Source organism: Ixodes scapularis, unplaced genomic scaffold, assembly GCF_016920785.2.
Source record: "Ixodes scapularis isolate PalLabHiFi unplaced genomic scaffold, ASM1692078v2 PGA_scaffold4__175_contigs__length_147842914, whole genome shotgun sequence".
NCBI classification, from domain to species: Eukaryota; Metazoa; Arthropoda; class Arachnida; order Ixodida; family Ixodidae; genus Ixodes; species Ixodes scapularis.
In genome coordinates this window covers 68,232,187-68,254,212 of record NW_024609879.1, presented here as the reverse complement: position 1 = coordinate 68,254,212, position 22,026 = coordinate 68,232,187, and the positions used below count along the sequence as shown (strand labels likewise).

At 47.2% G+C, this 22,026-nt stretch overlaps 1 protein-coding gene and 1 pseudogene across 1 annotated transcript in view; one reads left to right on the top strand and one right to left on the bottom strand.

Moving 5' to 3' along the window:
* Positions 1–9,368: 9,368 nt before the first annotated feature.
* On the bottom strand, positions 9,369–12,389 carry LOC115312267 (annotated as a pseudogene).
* Positions 12,390–19,197: 6,808 nt separating this feature from the next.
* Positions 19,198–22,026, top strand: part of LOC121047736 (nicotinamide N-methyltransferase) — a 36,742-nt gene continuing 33,913 nt past the window's right edge. The window contains exon 1 of the mRNA XM_040503218.2: positions 19,198–19,366. Within this exon, the coding sequence (XP_040359152.2) occupies positions 19,198–19,366 (169 nt within the window). The remainder of the gene's footprint in view (positions 19,367–22,026) is intronic.

The following is a 22,026-nucleotide window of genomic DNA, read 5'->3' as shown; positions in this document are numbered from 1 at the left end:
TCGCCAAGTTTTTCATTGAGTCCATTTTCCTCCGGCACGGCGCCCCTGAAGTCCTCATCACAGATCGTGGATCTTCGTTCATGGCCCAGCTGACGCAAGAGATCCTTCGTCTCAGTGGCACCGGCCATCGTCGAACCACTGCATACCGCCCGCAGACCAACGGGCTGACCGAGCGACTCAACAAGACAATCGCCGATATGATCTCTACGTACGTCGACGTAGAGCACAAGACGTGGGACGAGGTGTTGCCCTACGTCACGTTCGCCTTCGATACGGCCGTTCAGGAGACCACTTGATTCACCCCTTTCCAGCTGGTACATGGTCGGAAGGTAACGACCATGCTGGACGCAATGCTGCCCCATGAGCCATCTAACAATGAGAGCGACGACGCCCAGGTGGTTGCTCAACGCGCCGAAGAAGCCCGACAGCTCGCCCGACTCATGATTCAAGACCAGCAACGCGTCGACGCGGGCCGCTACAACCTTCGTCGCAGGGACGTTCACTTCCAGGCCGGAGACAGGGTGTGGGTGTGGACGCCCATCCGTCGCCGCGGCCTCAGTGAGAAACTGCTGAAACGGTACTTTGGACCATACAAGGTACTTCGTCGCCTCGGCGAGCTGGACTACGCGGTGATGCCCGACGGAACAAGAACATCATCACGCCGCCCACCACGACCTGAAGTCGTACACGTCGTGCGCCTGAAGCCGTACTACGCTCGATAGGACTGTGGATCTTATGTGTTTCAAATGACTCTTCAGTTTGCCGTTCTTTTTATGTGCTTTGTTTTGTTTTGTTTTGCATCGAGGCGATGCACTTTTTAAGGGGGGAGTAATGCCGCGCGCCAAGTAGGCAGCGCGGCCGTAGCCTAACGAATATCGCGCTTTCCTCCCACGCGAATGGCGAGGATTCGATTCCTGGCCGGGGCTACGGATTTTTGTTTACAGTGTAATGTGATGTTCTAGTAAATTCGAGAACCGTCTAGCTGATTCGAGGTTGGACTGTTCTACGCGTCGAACCTTCTACATCGAATGCTCCAGAAGCCAACGCGTGTACAAAAGCGGCTCCGCCTGGCAAGCAGGAGTCAGTTTCGCCCCAGCGTTCGACTGTGCTGCTACGCCGACTTCGACGCCCGCGACGCTCTGTTATTATCCTTGTACCTTTTTAGTTTTGGCACAAGTTCGCCACATTAAACGTTTCTTTCTTTCTGTGTAGTTATTGCATTTTGGTCCCCACCCGTGACAATATCTTGTATCACCCTACAGTGGACTAAAGCCTAGGCTACGAGCCGCGATGTGCGTATACAAGCGCAACACACCACATGGATCCAACTGGCTCATAGTTGGGCCTAGCGACTCGTAGCTTAGGCTTTAGTCTATCCTAGGGTGAGACAAAGTATAACTGCATTCAAAACGACATACCCTATAGCATTGCATAGATAGCAAGAGCACATACGACCGCATTCAACAGGTGAATTTAAATGAAACATGCATTTAGAAAAAAAAGCACCAAAACAAATGCTGGAAAAAAACTATATCTGTCGGCACAACCACCTTTAAATCATCTGAGAAAGACAATAATTAAAAGCCGCGGTTTCTAAAACATCCGAACATCTTCTCAACAAACATGGCACAGCGATAAACCAGAATTATGAAAAGAAGTATCACATATGAAAATTACGACACCTCATTGACGGACAAAAAATGCTGATAAAGTAGACCAGGCTCTGGTCTGGCCAGCAGGGGAAAAAAGGTGATTAGAAATACATGTTTAAAGGGGCGACGCAACGATAATTGTATTTTGCGCAAAAACCGCTTAGAACGGATCCCTGACGTTAATGACCTGTAAAACACCCGTTCGTTTTTAACCACACGCAATCGAAATCGCAGAAAAAAATTAAGAAAAATGAAAGCCGTTTATAACTTTCTGTAACACCGAATTAGAGCGCAGCTCAGGAGGAGGGGAAAGGGTACCAAAGTCAAATTTGGGGGTTTTACGTGCCAAACCTACGACGGGCATCTGGCACGCCCCAGCGGAGGACTGAGGATTAATTTCGACCACCTGGGGATCTTTTGACGTGCAACCGAAAGCTCGGTTACACGGCGCCTTCTCAGCAATAAGCCTCCGTCATATTGCGGGCACCTCGGTCGGGATTCGAACCCGCCACCTGGGGATCCGTGAGAAAAGGGTACTGAGGATCACGTGTCCTCGGGGGGGGGGGGGGGTCACCTGACCTCGGGGAGGGTATCACGTGACCTGGGAGTGTCACGTGACCTCGGGGGCGGTCACGTGACCCCCAAAGAAATTTTCCCGCTAGATTTAGCGGGTAATTTTTTTCCGCTAGATTTAGCGGGGAAATTTTTCCGCTAGATTTAGCGGGTAATTTTTTCTGCTAGATTTAGCGGTGAAATTTTTTTGCCAGATTTAGCGGGGAAGTTTTTCCGCTAGATTTAGCGGAGATATTTTCCGCTAGATTTAGCGGAAAAATTTTTCCGCTAAATTTAGCGGGAAAATTTTTCCGCTATTTTCCGCTAGATTTAGCGGGGAAAATTTTCCGCTAGATTTAGCGGGGAAGTTTTTCCGCTAGATTTAGCGGAGAAATTTTCCGCTAGATTCAGCGGGGAAATTTTTCCGCTAAATTTAGCGGGAAAAATTTTTCCGCTATTTTCCGCTAGATTTAACGAGGAAAATTTTACGCTAGATTTAGCGGGGAAATTTGTCCGCTAGATCTAGCGGGTAAATTTTTCCGCTATATTTAGCGGGTAAAATTTTCCGCTATATTCAGCGGAGAAATTTTTCCGCTAGATTTAGCGGGAAAAGTTTTCCGCTAGATTTAGTGGGGAGATTTTTCCGCTAGATTTAGCGGGGAAATTTACCCATAATGCACCGCGCGGTTACGCCGACGGCGACGCTGTCGGCGACGCTGCTCAAGCCGGAAACGGGCGCCTAAGAGCTGCGCTTTAAAACGAGCAGAGTTCACCCCCTCAACTCGCAGCCAGAACAAGCGGCCACACGATCTGGAGCCGATTATATGTCGCCAATATTGATCATGGCCATGCGCTGAGGTTGGCAAGGCACAAGGCACGCGCTGAGGTCCAGACATTGTTATGGTTCGGCTGTTGTCGTCATTGCAGCAATTTGACACAGGACACTACCCGAGTGCTTCTCGAGCTATCAATTATCACGAGCCCAAATCGAGTGTCCACGCCATGCTCGGGTCCAATCTATGAGCCGCATTGAAATATCGTCACTGGGCAGTACTGCTACCGCCCAGTTACGTCATCAGGTTTTGCGAAGGAGAGATTGAATGAAAACACTCGATTTTGTCCTCGAAATTAGAGCGCCACAAAGGAGTTCCTTGGCCAGTGGCCTGGCGTGCGAGTATTCTTGAGTCCCACTAGTGCCTGTAAGCTCGTGTAAAGTGAAAAACATTCCAATTGATTATTGTTGCACCGCCCCTTTAAGGCATGCAACCTAGTCACGCTCAATAACGTTAGGAAGGAAGCAGATATACGACCTCTCAGGTGCAAACTTCATCTGAACGCACACCTGAGACAGCACATGGCGTCACTACAACAAATGTGTCGTGAGGCACAGCGACCACTTTCCTGATGTGAGGGGGGAAGATGGAGCCACCATTTTTGAAGGTCAGTTCGTTGCACAGTAGCAAACCCTCATCACTACCACAACCCCTTATATGAAGTGCCCCCCAAATGCAGACAAACCCTGCCATCTTCACACTGCACAACTGCCGAGTAGCTTTTTGTCGCGCGCGCGTACTGTGCACTGTCGAAGAGTTGTACCGATATAACCAGTCGCCCATGCTCCATCACAGACGATAGGCAGAAGGCCAAGCCTTCTTGGAGCGCAGCTGACTCCTCTCTAGAGATCGCCCGAAAGCATAGCATTGCCAAGCATGACACCTCCATCATCATAAAACGCTTCTTTCAAATGGCGATGGCCAAGCACCAAGCACCCTGGTGCAGAACAGCATCGTGTCTGCTGGCAGCAGTTCATGGCTTAGTGTTGCCTCCAACTCTTGAGACATGATTGCCCTGTCTACAACCTGCAAGGAACTTCCTTTGCCGGAGTTATATGACGCAAAAGTCGGCCATTGCCTGCCTCAAAAGTGAATGCCGAGTTTGCCCACAGCGGCGCCATGTGTCGGACGGAGTTGGCCAGGTGCAGCATCTGGTGCATGTTAAAAGTCATGACCGTCTCCCCGTAGAGCTTTGGGACTCGTGCCACGAACTTCTTGAGCAGCTGTTCTGAAAAGAGCAACGTAGAGGTTTTTACAGCAAAGCATAAGAACATTTAGAAATAGATTAACTGTTCACAGCGCTAGGACCTTCAACCTCATATACTCGCACATGCATCTTTCTTAACTAGCTCGGAGGACATCTAAGCGTGTTTCGAACTGAATCTTCTAACATTCTTTTTTATTAAAGGAGCATGTTCCCAAGAAATGGCATGAACTAGAGCTAAATAATTTTTAAGTTTCACAACTTGCTGCATAGAGGCAATAGATAAAAGTTGCCAAAATAGCTGCAGTTGGGTAACTGCATGAGTAACTAACATACTTTAGAAGAATTGAAGGTTGGGCTAGTTGGTAGTTATTCATCCAGATTATAAAAGTGCACAAAAAATGAGGGCAAAAAAGAAACCTATGACAGACAAGCGCTCACTCACAACTGGCCTGAGAGACAACATAGAAAATAAATTCCCCTAGCTCCCCTTGGACCGATCTCATCAGCCAGTTTACGTACGCCACCGCAGCCGCAATGCATGGGAGAAACTTTAAGTCTTCCTGCACGTGCGACAGCCCCGCTGGGGGTGTGCGCAAGCAGGGCGTGAGATACCATGAGGGGCCTTGTGCACTGCAGCGTGCTTTTAGTGAACTGAACTTTTAGCGGCGTCACTCATGCGTCGAATGCCTCGTGAGATTGATGTATTGCTTGTAAAAGAAAAACCTGCTTCCTTTATTTCTTCACTTTATCATTAAAACTTTCCCCCACAACGTGGGGGCATGATTTGTTAAATGTGCGCTAAAGATGTTTCTGAGATTGTCTGTTCTTGGTGATAACTCATTCTACGGGCTCTAAGCGTCGTGAAATTCCAAAAATTATGCCCATGCGACGTCTATTTCGCTACCAAAAAGTGATTGAAGTTCATGCTACGCCCCTTTTTGAGCGAAAGAATCCAACTAGAAAGCGAAGCACAGAATCCAGCAGAGGTCCCGAAGGCGTGACAGCGGGCGCTTATCTGTCAACAATCTGTCAGCAGACTTGCGGTTCAAAATGGGCTTAGAAATGAATAGCAATTAAATACACTACACCTTTTGTTTTGACTGTTTCAAATACTGTCAGGCCACCTTTAAAATGTCCAGTTGATGTTTGAGCATATGCGGATGGAGGTAACTGTGCTTTGTGAAAACAAACTCAAAAGTAGGAAATTCATATTTCGATGAAAACAGTCTTCTAACGTAGTTTGCTTTCTCAGATTGAAGGCCTATTTGATTAACTTAGCTCGTGTAAGCCCCGTTAGCACTAGTTTATAAGAAAGACTGCAAATGTTTGAACGTCAGCAGTCTAGTAACAATTTCAGAGCCATGCCGGACTATACACGGGCACAGAAACTTGCACCTGAAGTTGCACTCTGAAGCAACTTCCTGTCTTTCCTGGCTAAAGTCAGGTTCTGAATCTTTTACATGCAGTATCATTCATGGGCCATCTGCAAAAAGCATCTTTCATGTTTTGCAGTGTCACTTGTTGAGGGCTTGTGCAAACCTTTGTTCAGATTACTTTCTCTGTACTTGGGCCTGCCTGCTACTCCGTTGTTTCAGAATGGCGAGCCTACGCTATCGAACCTCACGGTGCTGAATCTGTACTGGGATACAGGATCTGACGACAGTGAAAACGAGGAATTCGCAGTTCTAAATAATAATAATGACGAGTAGCTACCACCTAAAGTTGCTATATGCCGTGTTACTGTACCCTTGTGGCAACGGCAACCCTCCAGAATTATGTTGTTGTTGCCCAAAAACCATCTCCACCGATTTGTTCTATGACAGCTAGAGGAAACAGCCTCTCTCACCACTCCATTTCGTAGCGACACAAGCGAACAGTGTGCCATCTTTGTTTTCCCCATCCGTCTGAGCTGTCAGGTCGTCGCTGAAACATGCTTCTACAAAGTGTTTGTCCGTTCGACAGACCTAGGATTACCACGGGACGACGATCATCAGTGACAGTGATTGGAAATATTGAAACAAGAAGTACTTTCTGCTCCTTCATTTATCGAACTGTTCTTTACTCGCTGGTAGAACCCAACCGGGGAACGAAATGACGTTGGTACATTTAACAGTTTCGCCGGCATATAAAGGAATACTGTGTTTTGAGTTTGCATTGTTGCTGTGAAAAGGTTGCACTTGGACTGTGTGTAGCGTGTGGTGACCTTGAGTAGTGTGACGTTTAGCTGAGCTGGCATTGTTTAAGAAACAAGACCGAAGGTCGTGCTGCCACTGCCTCATAATAATAAACATTTTTCAATGCTGTCCGTTTACTTTTCCAGTCTTCCGTGATCGCTGCGTGCGTAAAGCACTTGTGTGAAACATTATCACGTGGCAGCCACAAGATCATTTTTTTAAACCTAGTACAAAAAGGTTTTACTGATGGTGGAAGGTTTATGCTCCAGCAATTAAACATTGTCTTCCGGCGCTTGCTTTTTTGCATACATTTTACCACATCAAGCGTTTCCATTAAAAGCCAACGTTACTTTGCATGGCTTCGTGACTGGTTAGAGGCGTGGGACGATTTTTCTGGACATGAAATAAGAAGTAAGATTTTATGCATTTTCTTAACTTTTTCTTGTAAAAGTAGTTGTTATTGAGCTTTGAGCATTGCAAAATAAATAAATAGAGTTTGCAAAGTGTGGAAACAACAAAAAAACAATGCCTAGTTGGCACGGCCCCTCCGAGGAGCAGCGCCACGATCCCCACTGGCATCATCTGCTATGACTGTCAAGATGGGTTCGGTTTGTCAGTTCGCCATCCTCCTCTTCAAGACGGCAGAGAGTGGTTGAATGTAAAGTCACTATAAAACGACGGTACGGATCTTTTCAGAGACGATGCAGCGCTTCGCACATGCCATTGGAGGGGCCTTATACATATTGGAGTCCTTTTTCTTGTTGATTTTAATTTTAATTTGCTTATAACTTCGATATAATGCAAAATTTGCCAAAAAACATATTTCTTTATGTTACTCGTTATCTGAGATTAACCTGATCACAAGTTTCAGACCAGTAAAGAAATAATTGAGGAGCTGTTCAGAAAGAAAAGCAAGCTTTCAATTCACTTTAAAAAAATTCCCTCTTACCAGCACAGTTGAGCAGTGACGGAGTGATCTCTTTCCGAAGCATAATGTGGACGGCCTGAGAAAGCTGAGCAAAGTGCCTCCAGTACCGGGAGGGCAGGACATCAAGGGTGCAGGGTAGGCAGTAGTACAGCAGCCACAGCCTCCACTCACTAGCTTTTCATAATGCCCTGTCAGCAAGGGATCTCGGGAGGCCGGTGAAACAATGAGGAGGCTTGATGGTGAGCAGTCGTTCATTTAGTGTACTGAGAACCACTGGGCGACCTGCATTGAGAATTACAAAAAATAAAACCAACATGCTGTTGAGCAATGGTTAATTAAACAATATATCGTACACACAAATTTCCAATGAAAAAAGAAAGTCATCCATTCAAAAAGCAAATGTGAGATTATCACTTATGGATATTACTTCTGTATTTTTTTAGTATACATGTTTAACAGTTGATGTTTTGCAGGCTATCTAAAGCTGCAGATTATGCAATAAATTGTTTCAAGATCCCTTGTTTTCACCAGACCGGTGCGGCATGTGTGTCGTGATAACAATATTTTGTGTCGAGCTCATATAAGCAACACAAGGTACTACTGTCTGCGTATGTTGCCTCCGATTTAGCTATCTTCTGGGCGAAACATTGTTCACTTGCGTGCGCCCAATGCAACGATGTAGACCAAGCTAAATCTTGAAGACAAGCTCTGTCATTGACCCACAAATGAGGACACCGACTCCTTACCAGGTCCCCAGAATATGCAAGCAGCAACTGAAGTGCATCGCTACGCTATCTGCTGGTGGCTCACTTGGTTTCGAGACCACACAAAAGAACATGCCCATCCGCTGTGCTTGCCCTAGAGTCTGGCACGACATGCTACTTCAGTAGTCAGTGTGATGAGCATCTGGTATGGATGCCATCAATAGAGATAGCGCTTGCAGTTTTGTGGTGCATACCGCCAAGCAGGTGCGCCCAGCTTTACAACGAGCTGGGCTTATTGCAAAGTAAACTAGTCATGACTTGTTGCTTTATAGATGCCATTCAGAAAGTGTGATACTCACTATAACCCAGTTTCAAACAAATAGCCAAGCTTGCAAAAGGTACATGCAGCAAGAAAAAGAAAAGAAGAGGAAAGAAACACACAGTCTCAAGCAAACCTCAGTTCGATCTGGAGCCGAGTGCGCTTACTCAGCATTATACACTGCAAGGCTGCAAGCACTATCTCCAGTAGCAGTATCTGTAGCAGACACTTAACACGGCGGCTGGCAAAGCAGCACCTTACTATAGATTCTGTGGCCTCGTGTCGCACAGGAGTAGATGAACACACATGCTTGCAAGCACTTGCATCACTTTTCTGTGGCCTCTGAACCAGGTCCGCTGGTGATGCAATGATGCACTTCAGCCGCCACTCGTGCGTTTGACACATGTTGCAATGGCAGCTGATAGGTTCTGCGGCACGTCCACAAAGAGCCCGGGCGTGCTCACTCAGTTCTCTCCTGCCCTGCCCTGCCCAGCCCTGCCCTGCCCTGCCCCCTCCTCCCCCCCCCCCCCCCCCCCCAGACATGGTCAGACAAGGGAAGATTTGCTTCCCGTCTGAGGAGTGGGATCGGCAACCGCGCCACACTGAGCAGTATAGACGGAGAACCACAGAAGAGAAAAGCAAAATACAGGACCTTGCCTATTATGCATGAGAGGCAATTCGTATGTGCCAAGGGTGTCCCCGCGTATACGAGAAATAGGCACAAAAAGGCACAAATAAGGCAGCAAAGATGGGCCGAAGGTGCTTTCTTCTAGAGCACATGTTCCAACGAAGCAACAGCTGCTGCTGCCAATCACAGCATGCTTTGAGTTGTCGCCCCGCAATTTTTTGTTTGCTCTCATGTACTCATGATTAATTGTAGCTACTTTCCAGCAGTAATTTCTGTATTCACTAATTCAAACGAGCCGTTACAAGAGGAAGAATTGTCTGAAAAAAACCCAAAGAAAGAAAATTTGCTAGTAGTTATCTTCACGAAAAGGCTTACCAATGTTTGAATCTCTGCTCGGAATTCCACGATTTTAGATGGAGCTCTGTCAACTGCTTTGTGACACCAAGTAGCACAGAATGCATGTAGTCAGCAGGGTACCTCCAGACAGGGTCGCAGTTGGGCACACTGGCAGGCGCAGATGGACCTTTGACGCCTTCTACAGGCTCCCGGAATCGCTCGGCAAGTTTTGCGTCCCTTGATATGGACTCCGCTGTTCTCTCAGCCGGCTTATCCTCTTCTTGCAGGTAGCGTATACATCCTGCGCAAACAAGAAGGTGCAATTATAGCATATGAATCTCATCATTATTACTGACAGTTCCACAGCTAAGAAAGGTATCTCAAAAGCAAACCTTTTATCTGAGACACCAAAACTCCAATGAATAGACATATAATAGGCAATGCAACATTTTGAGTTTTCATTTTACACACTTTGCACAACAATACTGGCACAAGCGTGATGCAAGTATACTCACACATAATACTACTGAGCCGCAAGTCTCATTTTCGCTATGTAATTTCACGAGTACACTCACAATATTCCATTCCTTCTAGGCTTTCCGAAACTTGCTTATGCAGAGCATTCCTTTTTCTTTCGGTCAAAATTTCTTAAAAAAGGGCGCTAGAGTTCAGTGAACGCAGTTTTCACTTTGTGTTTGCAAGGCTCGGCAGGTATTAGATAAGGCAATAACCGTCACAGAACCGAAATCCATCAAATTTGTAATTGCTTTATGAGCCATGTTGTAGTTCCAGTTTTAAAGCCAGTCAACATAAGCTGGCTTTTAGGAATGCTGGTCGGAGCGGCAAAAATTCCGCATCGGGCGCCCTTGTCTTGATAAGTCATTGAATGTGGGACTGGAAGACTGCCGCAATTTCATATGCGGAGGAGGATGGTAAAAAAGGAAAACCACAAATCTAGGGTGAACTTAACAGCCTTCTTTACATGCCTGGCTGTAGGGTTTGATGCACCATCTAAGAGAGTCGTGTGCGATTCATTGTCCCCTTTTTTGTGTTGAGAATAAGGGGGGAAAATTGTTTTGTTATTTTTTTGTGAATTCTGTGACTTGCTCCCCCTCCTTTTAATTTTTTTTTCCAGCAAACTTCAAAACTATGAGCCATCTTCGCAAATTCCATGCCATAATGTGCCAAGTGACCTTAAACAAAAAAAGACAAAAACAATGGCTGGCGAACGGCTCTCTCACATGATGCATTAAAACGAACAGGCTGATGTACGAACAGTGGCACCAGGCTCGCCCTAGACGTGCCGCTTTCATTATTATCGTCTTCCCCTGTTCACGAAATCACGACAGTCCTTCTAGCCTTGTTCTCAATGGAGTATCACGACGGGTATGCCTCATCTGGGAGTTTTGCCACTCCGGCCAGCGTCCTGACGAGCCAGCTCACTTTGATGTCCACTGTACTATCATCTCATACATAAAAAATATACATAGCTTGAACTGATGCAATTTGGTCTGCCATGCTGGTTGCTAAACTTCAATGCTTGACTGTTTTACACCATAGAAGTGGTACTTTGAGGCAAGCAATACGAAGCAGTAACCCCCAGCACTGCACAATTATGTCAGATAGAGTTCATGTACAGAGTGCCAGCCTACCTGCCACATGCTCCCCTTTGATCAGACACAATGGGCATCTAAAATATCCAGAATACAGGACATGGTTCTGCACCGCTGCACGTGTAGGAGCGTCTGCACAGCAGCAGATCAGGTGAACTTGTGACTTGTAGTCTGCTGTCCAATACGTCCACTGCATCGGGTTCATGTCGTCACGGCATCAGCAAACTTGCTCATGAAGAGCTTCATGTTGGGGTGTTTTTTCCCGAACCACAGTCCGGCAAGAGTTGTGTTGCGGAACCGTTACTCTGGTGGACGTTCACTGACTGTGAACTGGATCGGCCATATGGAAGAGCGGGACAATTTGAACACACGGCTCCCGTCGGTATTTACGGTTAATGTCAAGTCTCCAGGCTTCACTGCAGCGGCCTCCTTGAGGTATCGGTACGCACAACCACTGGAGATCACCGTGACCGATGAGCTCGAAAGCGATGTCTCAATGGCGTCAAGATTCTGACTGAGAACCTCTTTAGCTTTTGCGATCACGTGCTTGACTTGCTGACTGATATCCAGAATCGTGAAATAGTTGCGTCCTGCTTCCTCGTCAGCTGAAGTGCTGCACACAGTGCACGTCGAATTTCCAGCGCCGTCACCTTGAAGACGCCCAGAGCAGTTTGCGCGCTCACAGTATTAGTACTTCTTTGAGACTGTGGATGTTTCTTGGCTTCACAGCTTTCGGAATAGGTACTTGCTACCTGGCAAGACATTCTGATTTTGGCCAAACATCTTGTTTAGTAGCTTCAGAATGTCGTCCAGCGCACCCCATGTGAAATTGTGTGCGTGAACTATTGACATGAGCATGGCCACGGCACTGGCTTTAGTCGTGCTGGAGTGGGGCAGAGTTGACGTGCCGAAATGGGCGAAGCAGCTCCCCGTTAGATCTTCACGGTCGTCAGAAACAAAGTCTCGAGGAGCCCTGGAGCTATCGTCATCTTCCGGTACGATCTCTTCAATGGAGGCTTCGCACGACGGCCCAAGACTGTCAGAATCTCCGAAGTCTGACAGATCGTCCCAGTCTGATTGTGGGTCAGCACCCCCGCCGTCTTCATCTTCCCAGTGGTGTTCGTCTTCGGCCAAAGACCCGGTTGATCCAACGTCATCATCGCCGGGGCGCTGTTGCGAGTTGTCGACAGTGGTGCTCTCCAACACTAACCGCTGCTGTTCGTCGGTTGGTGTTGCCGGTTGCTGCAAGCTAACGCCTGGCGCCGAGTGCCCCGGTGGGTCAGCAGACGGGACGCTTAATGCAGCTGCGGAACCCAATGCATATTCGGCTAGGCGTCCTTTCATTTGTTGGTGGTAATGTCGCGTAGATTTCAGAACGACGTACTCCGCACCCTTTTCGAGGTACTTTTTCCTTCTTGTTGGTCGGCCGGTTAGGTTCTCCATTTCAACTGTTACCAGAGAGTCATGTCGTGGCTCAGTCTTTCGGATGGGCTGTAAATATGGAACTGACGCCTCGCAAAACAATACGAAGGCAGGCGACCAATACAAGGGAACACTACACCGCAGCAGAACTGGAAACCGGAAAACCCAACAACCAGGGACCGGCTTGAGCTTGAATTAGGTGTGATCCGTGGGTTCAATTGTACACATATTACGCAGATCAAACTGTGGTGAACATACCAAGAGGCATTCTTTGCTGACACACTTGTTATTTACATAATTTACAGAGAGATATTTATAAACAGGCCAGTCCGACATAATGTCTATGTCGGATGAGACGAGCCTGGGTTCCAGCTGGCGTATAGACGCTTTCAGCGCGCGCCAGGTTGAGCCGCCATAGCCGACCTTCTCTTGTCTTACCGAGATGCCTAGCCACTGAAGCGGGCCTTGGCGAGTCTCCAGAAGGGCCTATGCTGGGGAGAAGGACACAGTAACACTTAAAATGGCAATAACCGGTCCTGCTGTTGTAATGATGAAGTGGAGCGAACGGAATACTAGGGAACAAAAACTGAAGGTCAGTTATGGCGGCGCCCATGCACAGCTGCCTGAAAGCGTCTATTCCATCGGAGCTCTATGTCGCGTGTGTGCCGCTCGTGGTGCGAGGCTCCTGCCATGTTCGCTGTGCGTGCGTTGGTGCATGTTGTTCTACGGTGTAGATGGTGTCGCAAGCTTGTTAGCTACATGGGCTCCCCCCTTAGCGGAATAGGGGCGAAAGACGCTGTTTGCGCGCTATTTGGTAGTGTTTAAGAGAGTGAAGCGGACGTTGCGGGGACGGGCTTGATCAGGTTGAGTACGATGCGTGATGTCCATCGTGGCAGAGCATCCCACATTCGCAGTGTGTGGTGTGAGGTTGTCCGTGTCGTCGGAGCTCAGGATGTACACAGGCTTGAGTCGGTCGATTGAGACATGGTCTTCGCGGTTCGGGTAAGCCAGCGTAAAGTGCTTTTCAGCTCTTCCAAGGACCTTGTACGAACCGTCGCATGCTGGTTGTAGGGAGCGTCGCGCAGCATCGTGGCGCACGATGACATGAGTGGTGATTGAAAGGTCGGGGCTCACAAAGAGATTTTGTTGCAGTGTTAGACGTGTGGGTGAAGGACGGAGGGTGGCCATCTTGGAACGGAGCCTTTCCACGTAGAGAGCTGAATGGTGAAGCACAGAAGAAGTCGCGTGGTCGGCGGAGCGGGGTGCCGTAAACCAGCTCTGCTGCGCTGCATCAAAGGTCGATCTTAAGCGCAGCTCTTATTCCCAGCATGGCGAGCGGAAGATATTCACTCCATGTGGATGGCGTCGTGGCAGTATAGCTGTTTTGAGCGACGAATGAAATCTCTCGACGAGTCCATTCGCGCTCGGATGGTATGATATCGTTGAGATGTGATGGAAACTAAGCAGTTTTGACAGCGTTGCGAACAGGTTTGATTGAAAGCTGTCTTCCGTGGTCTGCGGTTACAGTGGTAGGAATTCCGAATCTTGCAACCCACGAAGTGAGAAATGCGTTCGCAACGGCTTCAGCAGTGGTATGTGTTAGGGGTACCGCCTCAGGTCATCTGGTGAAGCGATCGATGACGGTGAGTATGTACCGATAACCTGGAGATTGTGGAAAGGGGCCAACGATGTCCATGTGCAGGTGGCTGAATCGTCCGTGGGGAAGCTGAAATGTTGCAGACGGTGAGAAAGTATGGCGATGTACTTTGGTTCTTTGGCAGTTGATGCAGGCGCGTGTCCAGCGTCGGACGTCGGAGTTCATACCAGGCCATACATACCAAGATGAAACAAGTCTTTGTGTTGACTTGATACCAGGGTGTGCCAGGGAATTAAGTATGTCGAAAGCTTGACGTCAAAAATGTTTAGTGAGGTACGGACGTGGCTGACCGGTTGAAACGTCGCACACCAGTGTTGGCGATGATAAATCTGTCTGGACTTCCTGGAGCTCCAGTGAGTAGAAGGAGGAGCTGAGCAGCGTCTGGAGTTCAGAGTCATTTTTCTGGGAAGCTGAGAGGGCCGAGCAGTCCAGAGGTGGGTGTTCCATAAAAGACGCATCGATGTGGACGCGGGAAAGAGTATTGGCTACAATGTTTTCTTGTCCTTTGATGAACCTGATGTCCGTTGTAAATTCTGATATGAATGCCACCTGACGAATTTCTCTCGGGGAGTGCGCAGCACTACGAGAGGCAATGGCGTACGTCAGCGGCTTGTGATCTGTCAGTATGAAGAATTGTCTCCCTTCCGGAAAGTGACGAAAGTGCTTGACAGCTGAGTAGGTGGCAAGTAACTCACGTCCAAAGGTACTTACTGTACTTCACCTCTGTAGGGGACAGTCATTTCGAGTGGAATGCGATGGGGCACCAGCATCCATCAATCAACTGCTGACAAACTGCGCCGATCGCTGTGTCTGAGGCATCGACCATGATGGAAGTTTGAGCGTCCCATCGGGGACGCGTCAGGAGTACCACTTTGGCTAACTGGTTCTTGATTCTAAAAAAGGTTTCCTCGGCTGCGGGGTTCCAGGCTAGGGGTGAAGTCTTCTCCTTGACTCCCGCGAGAAAAGCATTCAGTGGGCGAAGTACAGCAGCGCATGCTGGGAGAAAGCGACAGTAGAAATTGATAAGTCCCAGGAATTCTCTGAGTTGTCGCACAGTGGTTGGTCGTGGGAAATCCTGGATCGCTTGGACTTTCGACGACAGAGGTTGAATGCCGTCTTTGTTGAGGTGGTGTCCGAGAAAGTCCAGTTCGGACACGCCGAATGTGCTTTCTTGCACATTGATGGTGACACCGAATTCGTCCAGACGTTCGAAGATCGTTCGGAGATGACATTGGTGCTCTTCAGATGTCTTGCTAAACACCAAAATGTCATCCAAATATGCGAAACAGAATGGAAGGTTTCGCAACACTTGGTCCATAAAACGCTGGAATGTTTGAGCGGCGTTTCTTAGGCCGAATGGCATCCGCACATATTCAAACAATCCAAAAGGTGTCACAATCGCTGTCTTAGGAATGTGTTCTGGCGCAATTGGGATGTGATGGTAGGCCTTCACGAGATCAAGCTTGGTGAAGATGGCTACCCCTGCAACGGCCCCGGGGAAATCATGAATATATCGGATGGGATACCGGTCTGGTACCGTGCCTTTGTTCAGTGCACGATAGTCGCCGCATGGCCTCCAATCTCCAGTTATCTTTAGGACCATGTGTAAAGGAGACGACCAGCTGCTCGATGAAGGCCGGACAATACCAAGCTCGATCCTGTCTTCGAACTCGTTCTTTGCGATTGTTAGCTTCTCGGGAGCTAGCCGCCGGGGTCGTGCGAATACGGGTGGTCCGGTAGTTTCAATGGAGTGTGTAATGGTGTACTGCGTGGATGCAGCATGGAACGATGGTCGTGTTAGTCTCGGGAAGTGATAGAGACGGGCCTCCCATTTTGTCGAGGCTGGGGGACATGGCTGGTGAAGTTGAAGCTTTTGGTCTCGGACTTCTATTCCCTGGACGTGTAGATGCGTCTCACCATCGTGAAGCTGGTACTGACGCATGTCTACGGTTAGGTTGAAGAACTGTAAGAAGTCCGCGCCAAGGATAGGGTACTTGACATCCGCGACTATGAATATCCAGCGGAAAGTCCGTATTTTCGGTACCTGAGATAAAAGTGGATTTAACAAACGATAAAAAAAAATTATATCCTTACCCGTTTCACGGCCTAAATAGCACAGATTGCCAAAAGCAACGCGAAAATATTTATTCCCATGTTAGCGGTTCCAGCCGGTTCCAACAGCTTCGAGCATGTTTGAACCGCTATTTTTGCTCCCCGGAGCTGCACCGGAACTGAACCGAAATCCACTAACCCGAACTTGAACCGAACCAATATAAATTTCGATTGGACACACTGGTGAAGGGTTTTGTTGTTGATCTGTTTGGGGAGATTATTTGTTACTCAATGTTTCGCCATTGCAAGTTAGTTCAAGCCACTGTAAACGGTTAAGGAGAGTTAAAAGGAAATAAAATATAGAGCTTTTGTTTTCAAATCTTGACGTGCAATTTTTCCACATTTAAAGGAAAAAAATGGGCGGCGTTTCTGCATTATTAATAAAACTGCAATAATAGATAAGCATATCTTTCTTATACATGCGTAATAGGCATTTAAAGATAATTATGTTAATATATTTTTCGGTGTTTCATATTAAGTAGTTCGGTGGTAGCTAATTTGTGAATGTCTCTCAAAAACCTGTTTATTTGACGTGTTTCGTAAACTTTTCTGCATTGAGATATTTCATTTAATTTGGAATAGTCCGCCTAATGTTGCACATTTCTGATGAAATAAATAAAAAAAAATCATTATTATTGCGTGCATGCTTCGGTGTATAATTGACTGCTGTGCGAAGCATTACCTAAGACAAACATTGACGATCTCCACGCCTCGACTTTCGGAATTTTATATCTCCAGAAGAAATTAACTACGGCATTCGGATATATCTGAATACTCCTACCAAGAACATGGTTTTCACATACACATATTTTGCTTACATAATTATTAAAACTATTACCCGAACTATCATTGTACGATCTGACATGAAAACAGCGATCTTGGCGCGACGGGTTCAGAACGACCCATTTAAAGCTTCGAATATTTGAAAGGACCGGAATGGCGATTGCACAGAAACCGATAAGCCAATCACCTTGCGAGGTTCCGGTCATCTGTATGTTAGTATATGTTATTGTCCGGGAGCAGGAGGCGAAGGCAATTGTGCTACGTTTCCAGGATGCAGTGACTTCAGCGCCGACTAAAAGCTCTTTTTGGTAAGGTCATAGGGATGCCCAGCACGTGACGTCGGCGCGCCGTACCAATGGCCGTTCCTGCCTGTTCTCGTCCAAAGCAACGAATTCGGTGGTGTGGAATGCATGGCGCCGAAGGTACGCGTCTAGCATTAAGGTCCTTCGCAGTGGTCGCTGATATCACGTCACTGCAAACTAAGATGCAAACCAGCGTTGGTGCAAGCTAGGGTGCATCAATGTCCTCCTGCTTCGGGTGATGCCATTCTTTGTTGTTCCCGATTCTAAAAGCGAAGCCGACAGCACGCGTTTCCAGGGAAAATAGAAAGAAATCGTCGTAATTTAAATGCCACCGGTACACTGTCAATTAAGAGAGTTCGTGCAGGGAGGCGCTCTATTACGGGCTCTAAAACAAAAAAAGAAACAAAAGCGTCGGGAACAAAATGGTCAGATGTTTTCACCCTAGCAAAGCGCTCATAAAGGCTTCCCAGTGCAAGCCATGTACAGGCGTTTCCTATGACGACAATGAAACAGGTGGGTCTTAGAGCTTGCGGCTGACAGAGAGAGCGAGAGAGAGAGAGAGAGAGAGTAGGGTGTGCGAAGTGGGGTACAAGTGTGGGTTGGGGGGGGGGGGGGTGCAGCTGCCTCCATTCTCTTTTGGGTTTTCTGGGGTGTAAAATGCAGTCCTATGTACCAAAAGTTGCCTGCATCCTTAAAAAAATTAAAACGATGTGTTTCTTTTGTGCATGCATGCATGCACGCATTGATAGATGATAACTGTTATACCCTTGTAGCGGGCGGTAGCTTCCGTAGCCTAGCCTAGAAATATTGGCACCCCCCTCCCCCCCCCCCCCCATCACATTTTGCACTAGTTTTCGTCTCGGTAAAATCTGGAGTCAACGAACCTTCCAAACCTCCTCCTTATTGAGTGTAATCCTTCTTTCTTCACGGTCTTTCCATAATCGCCAGCGAAACCCAGCGCTCTCGCCCTGTCTGTTGACTGCTCAATGAGTACAGGACGAAGACCCGTGCATCCCTAAACCAGACTGGTACGTAACTATTTACAAGTAACTGATTGCTTGTAATCAATTACATTTTTTGTAACTTTTGAACGCTCCAATTACTTTTTCTCCGGTAACGTGCGCTGTACTTCTATTGCTATTTTTTGTAATCAATAACAAGTAATCAATATGTTTCCGAACTAGCTAAAATGATTGGGGTGAAATTTTTTACGTAAAAAAATTGCTGTCTGCCCATGCTTCACTCATCAATGTTGCACCAAGGTTATACGCGTTTTTTTTACCCCTAAACATCTAAGAAAAGATACCACGGTACCAGAAAGCTTAGAATGTCAACGCGCTCAGCGACGTTTTGACTGTCGAGCTGTCGAGAGTGCCCCGTTTCATGTGTACGGGTAATTACAATACGGCTTTGCCCCGGCATAGACGGCTGGGTTCTGCACTGACCTCATCTAGCCACGACAAAGACCCTCCCCCTGATTCCCTCCCCCCCCCCCTCCCCGCCCCCACTTTCCATCTTGAAAAACAACAAAATAAACAAAATGCTACAACATTGGACATATGTATGCGGTTTTGATTTCGTATTAAAAACTTTAAAAAGGTAACGCTAAAAGTAGCCAATTACTTTCTGATAATTGTTTTTTTCAATTATTTGTTCTTATCTAGTCACTGATTACTATAAATAGTTACATTTTTCAATAAAGTAATTGTGCAGGACGTTGCGACACACGGCTACGTAACATCGGCCGGCTTTCGTTTACTCGTACATTACGCCCCATTTGCAGGCGTTTGCGTTACCAGTACGGTTTCTACAGGGGCTTTACATACGCGTCGGATTTCAGCCGCCACTGCTGACCTTCAGAATAAAAATAAACTGAAAAAGAAGGTTGTTTATGTGGGCACCTATGCACAGCTGCCGCAACGTGTCTTGAATAGGGTGGGACAAATGGTCTGGCTGCACACACAGCAGTGGTGTCATGGAAGGAGAGCAGCTCTTTGAATCTGAAAACTTGAGCGCCATCAGTAGGGAGGCCGTGCGAGAAGCCTACCTAACAAAGTTCGAGCCCCGGAGTTACGCCGAGATCACCAAAGAATACCGCTTGTACCCTTTCCATCAGGAGGAGCTGCATCGCATATTTTTCTCAGGTTGGTTTTTACGTTTTCTTTAGGTTGCACCATCAATCCTTTTAAGATTGAAAAGAAGGAAAAACTGTGCGCACAGTTAGAGTTACATGTGAGGTGCGTTCTCTACAGCGCGTACCGTAAACAAAATCAATACCGGGGTTATTTTGTTTTTTTTCTTTCGGCACTGTGCAAGCTGTTCCAGCCTTGACAATGCAGCGTAAAATATTTGACGTCAAGTTAGGCAAAAGGCTGCCCTAAATCCGTCCTCGCTTCGATTATCCAAATCCGCGCTTGTGCGCAAAAAGAAAAAAAAAAAGGTTTAGAGGCCTGAAATGTAAGTGAGAAAAATTGCATTTGTGTACTTTCCGAACGGCATGTAAAGCTCCTTCTGGGGACAATCGTGATAACCGGGAATGAAAGAAAACAACAAATAAGGCTTATACCTGCTGAGTGCAATCGGTTGGAACGTTATAATCACGTACCAGCCTCGTACACGTTCCTTCAAAATAGGAACCAATGATCATACCTCGTTCACTCTCAAACTTGGAAAGAGATCCCGTTACAAGTTCCAGTGATTCGAAAGGAACGCGTTCTCAATACATCTTAAAAGATAGAACGTGTCGTTTGGTTAACGTTGCTTTTTTGTATTTTAATGAAATCGCGTTCTAGAAAGTCTGTAAATAAAAAAAAGCTAGCGAGCGATAACACGTTCCGTCAAACTACGTGTCGTGCCGCTCGATCGCATTTCTTTGCAGTTTTTTATTTGTATCGGCGATCTCTCTGACACTTCCTTATCCCTCGAAGTCGGAGGTTGAAATAGTCGACAAAAAAAAGCCTAAGTGCCTACTAAATCCGTGTGAAATTTCAGATAAAAAGACACAAAAGGGAAAGCCGTTGCTCCTGCCGTTCCCTCGGAACCGTAACAAGTTTCGGTTTTCCACCGCTGCAAAATGGAACAGCGGCGTTCTTCCGCTCGTTCGAAAGAGGAACGCGCTCCATGAACAACGTTCCTTGGAGCGCCGTTCCGTACAACACTGGTAATTACCTGCCTTTTGAGCGGGGCACGTGAACAGAGCGTTCCTCTTCCGGTGATTTAGCGACCGAGAGAGTTTCCGCGCCTTCACTAGCGAACCACCCCAGGCACCAAAGTATCAGAGCTTGCCGTTGCTTCATACAAATGTTATAAGCGATTTTCAAAAATTCTTCTTAGGAAAATGGCTGCCGATTTAACCATCGAATTCAAGGGGATGGATAGCATCAGCTACCTGTAACGGACCTCATTTTCCCATTAAAAAGGCCGAAAAAGCAATTAACTTTTCAGTATAAGATAGTGGTTTGTTCGGAAACTTTGACATCTCGTCCGGACCGTTAGAGCTACATTTGGGCGTGTACTAAGCTATTGACGATGACTTTAATAGTTCATTTTTTTGTGATTAAAACAACATTGCTTCTTTTAACTTTTTTTGGAGACATGGTGTAGTTGTTAGAAGAGATTCATAAAATTCAGTTGTCCCGCGTTGCTCTGTTTTGTTTTTCCTGTGTGTGTAAAGTGCGACTAATGGCTGGTTTACAAATTTTGTGTCAGTATCTTCCAGAGGTACCAAAACGACAGGAACAGGGGATACACCGAACATTTCAGGGCATAATTGCCTTCACGGTGCTACTTTTTCACATATTCGTCACCGTTTCCGGAAAATCTCAGAAGACGTTACGGCTATACCATATTGCACTCTGCATCGAGGGGAATGGACCTGGGTGGGTGGACGGCCTTTTAATCGGGCGGCGACTTGTGCCGGCCCGCACTCCGGGAAAATTGAGAAAAGTGGTCTTCCCGTTCTAATGATCGGCAAATTCGACCGATTCAATCGTTACAGAGTTTTGTGTGTAATCTGGAGCTACCTTGAACAAGTGTCGTGTAGAGTCCAAGGACCTCTCATACCACTTCTCACATTTCTTGTTAATCTCTGCGTTTTTTTTTTTTTTGTTTTTTTAAATTTGTGTATAGAGTCCAATTCTGTAGGAAAGGACCCGGGACCTGTCTTATTCGGATGACCGTTTATGGAACACTAACCTTGCGGGTGCCCAAGCCCCGGGTGCTCCGCAATCGTCCGCGCGCTCTTCCTCGTTCTTTATTTCTCAACATCCTGCCGGGCCGGCGCTGGTGTCGATGCTACCTCAAGAGGGAAGAGCCGCTGGACGAGCCTGTTGATCTCTCGCCCAGGATGTTTTCGTCTGCCACCCCAGCTCCGGGTGCACGTATTGTTTTTCGCTTGGTGATGTCCTTCCATTTTACCTTCCATCACTTTGGAGGAGCTCTGCGCTCGGTGCTTGGGAGAGAATCTGCTTGGGTGTCCTCGGACGGTAGCTGCTTTCTCTTTAATATTTTTGTCTTTTTCTGCTCAACTTGGACCGTGGCAATTGACTTTGCGTTCGGATTGTGCGCGGACTCCGGAGATGCTGCGCCCTCTCTGCCTTTCGGAAGTGAGAGACCGTCCGTTACCCCAGCTCTAAAAGTCTTGCAGACCTCCGCTTGTGCGCCTTTCAAAGTCCCTTCTCACCGACAACTGCCGTCGCCTTCGAATTCAAAGCGACAAAAGTTCGAAGTTGACGATTCTTTGACACACGCCGAATCCGGCTTCTCCGACCATCCCTCAGTCGCTCTTTTGCACTTTAGACCTGGC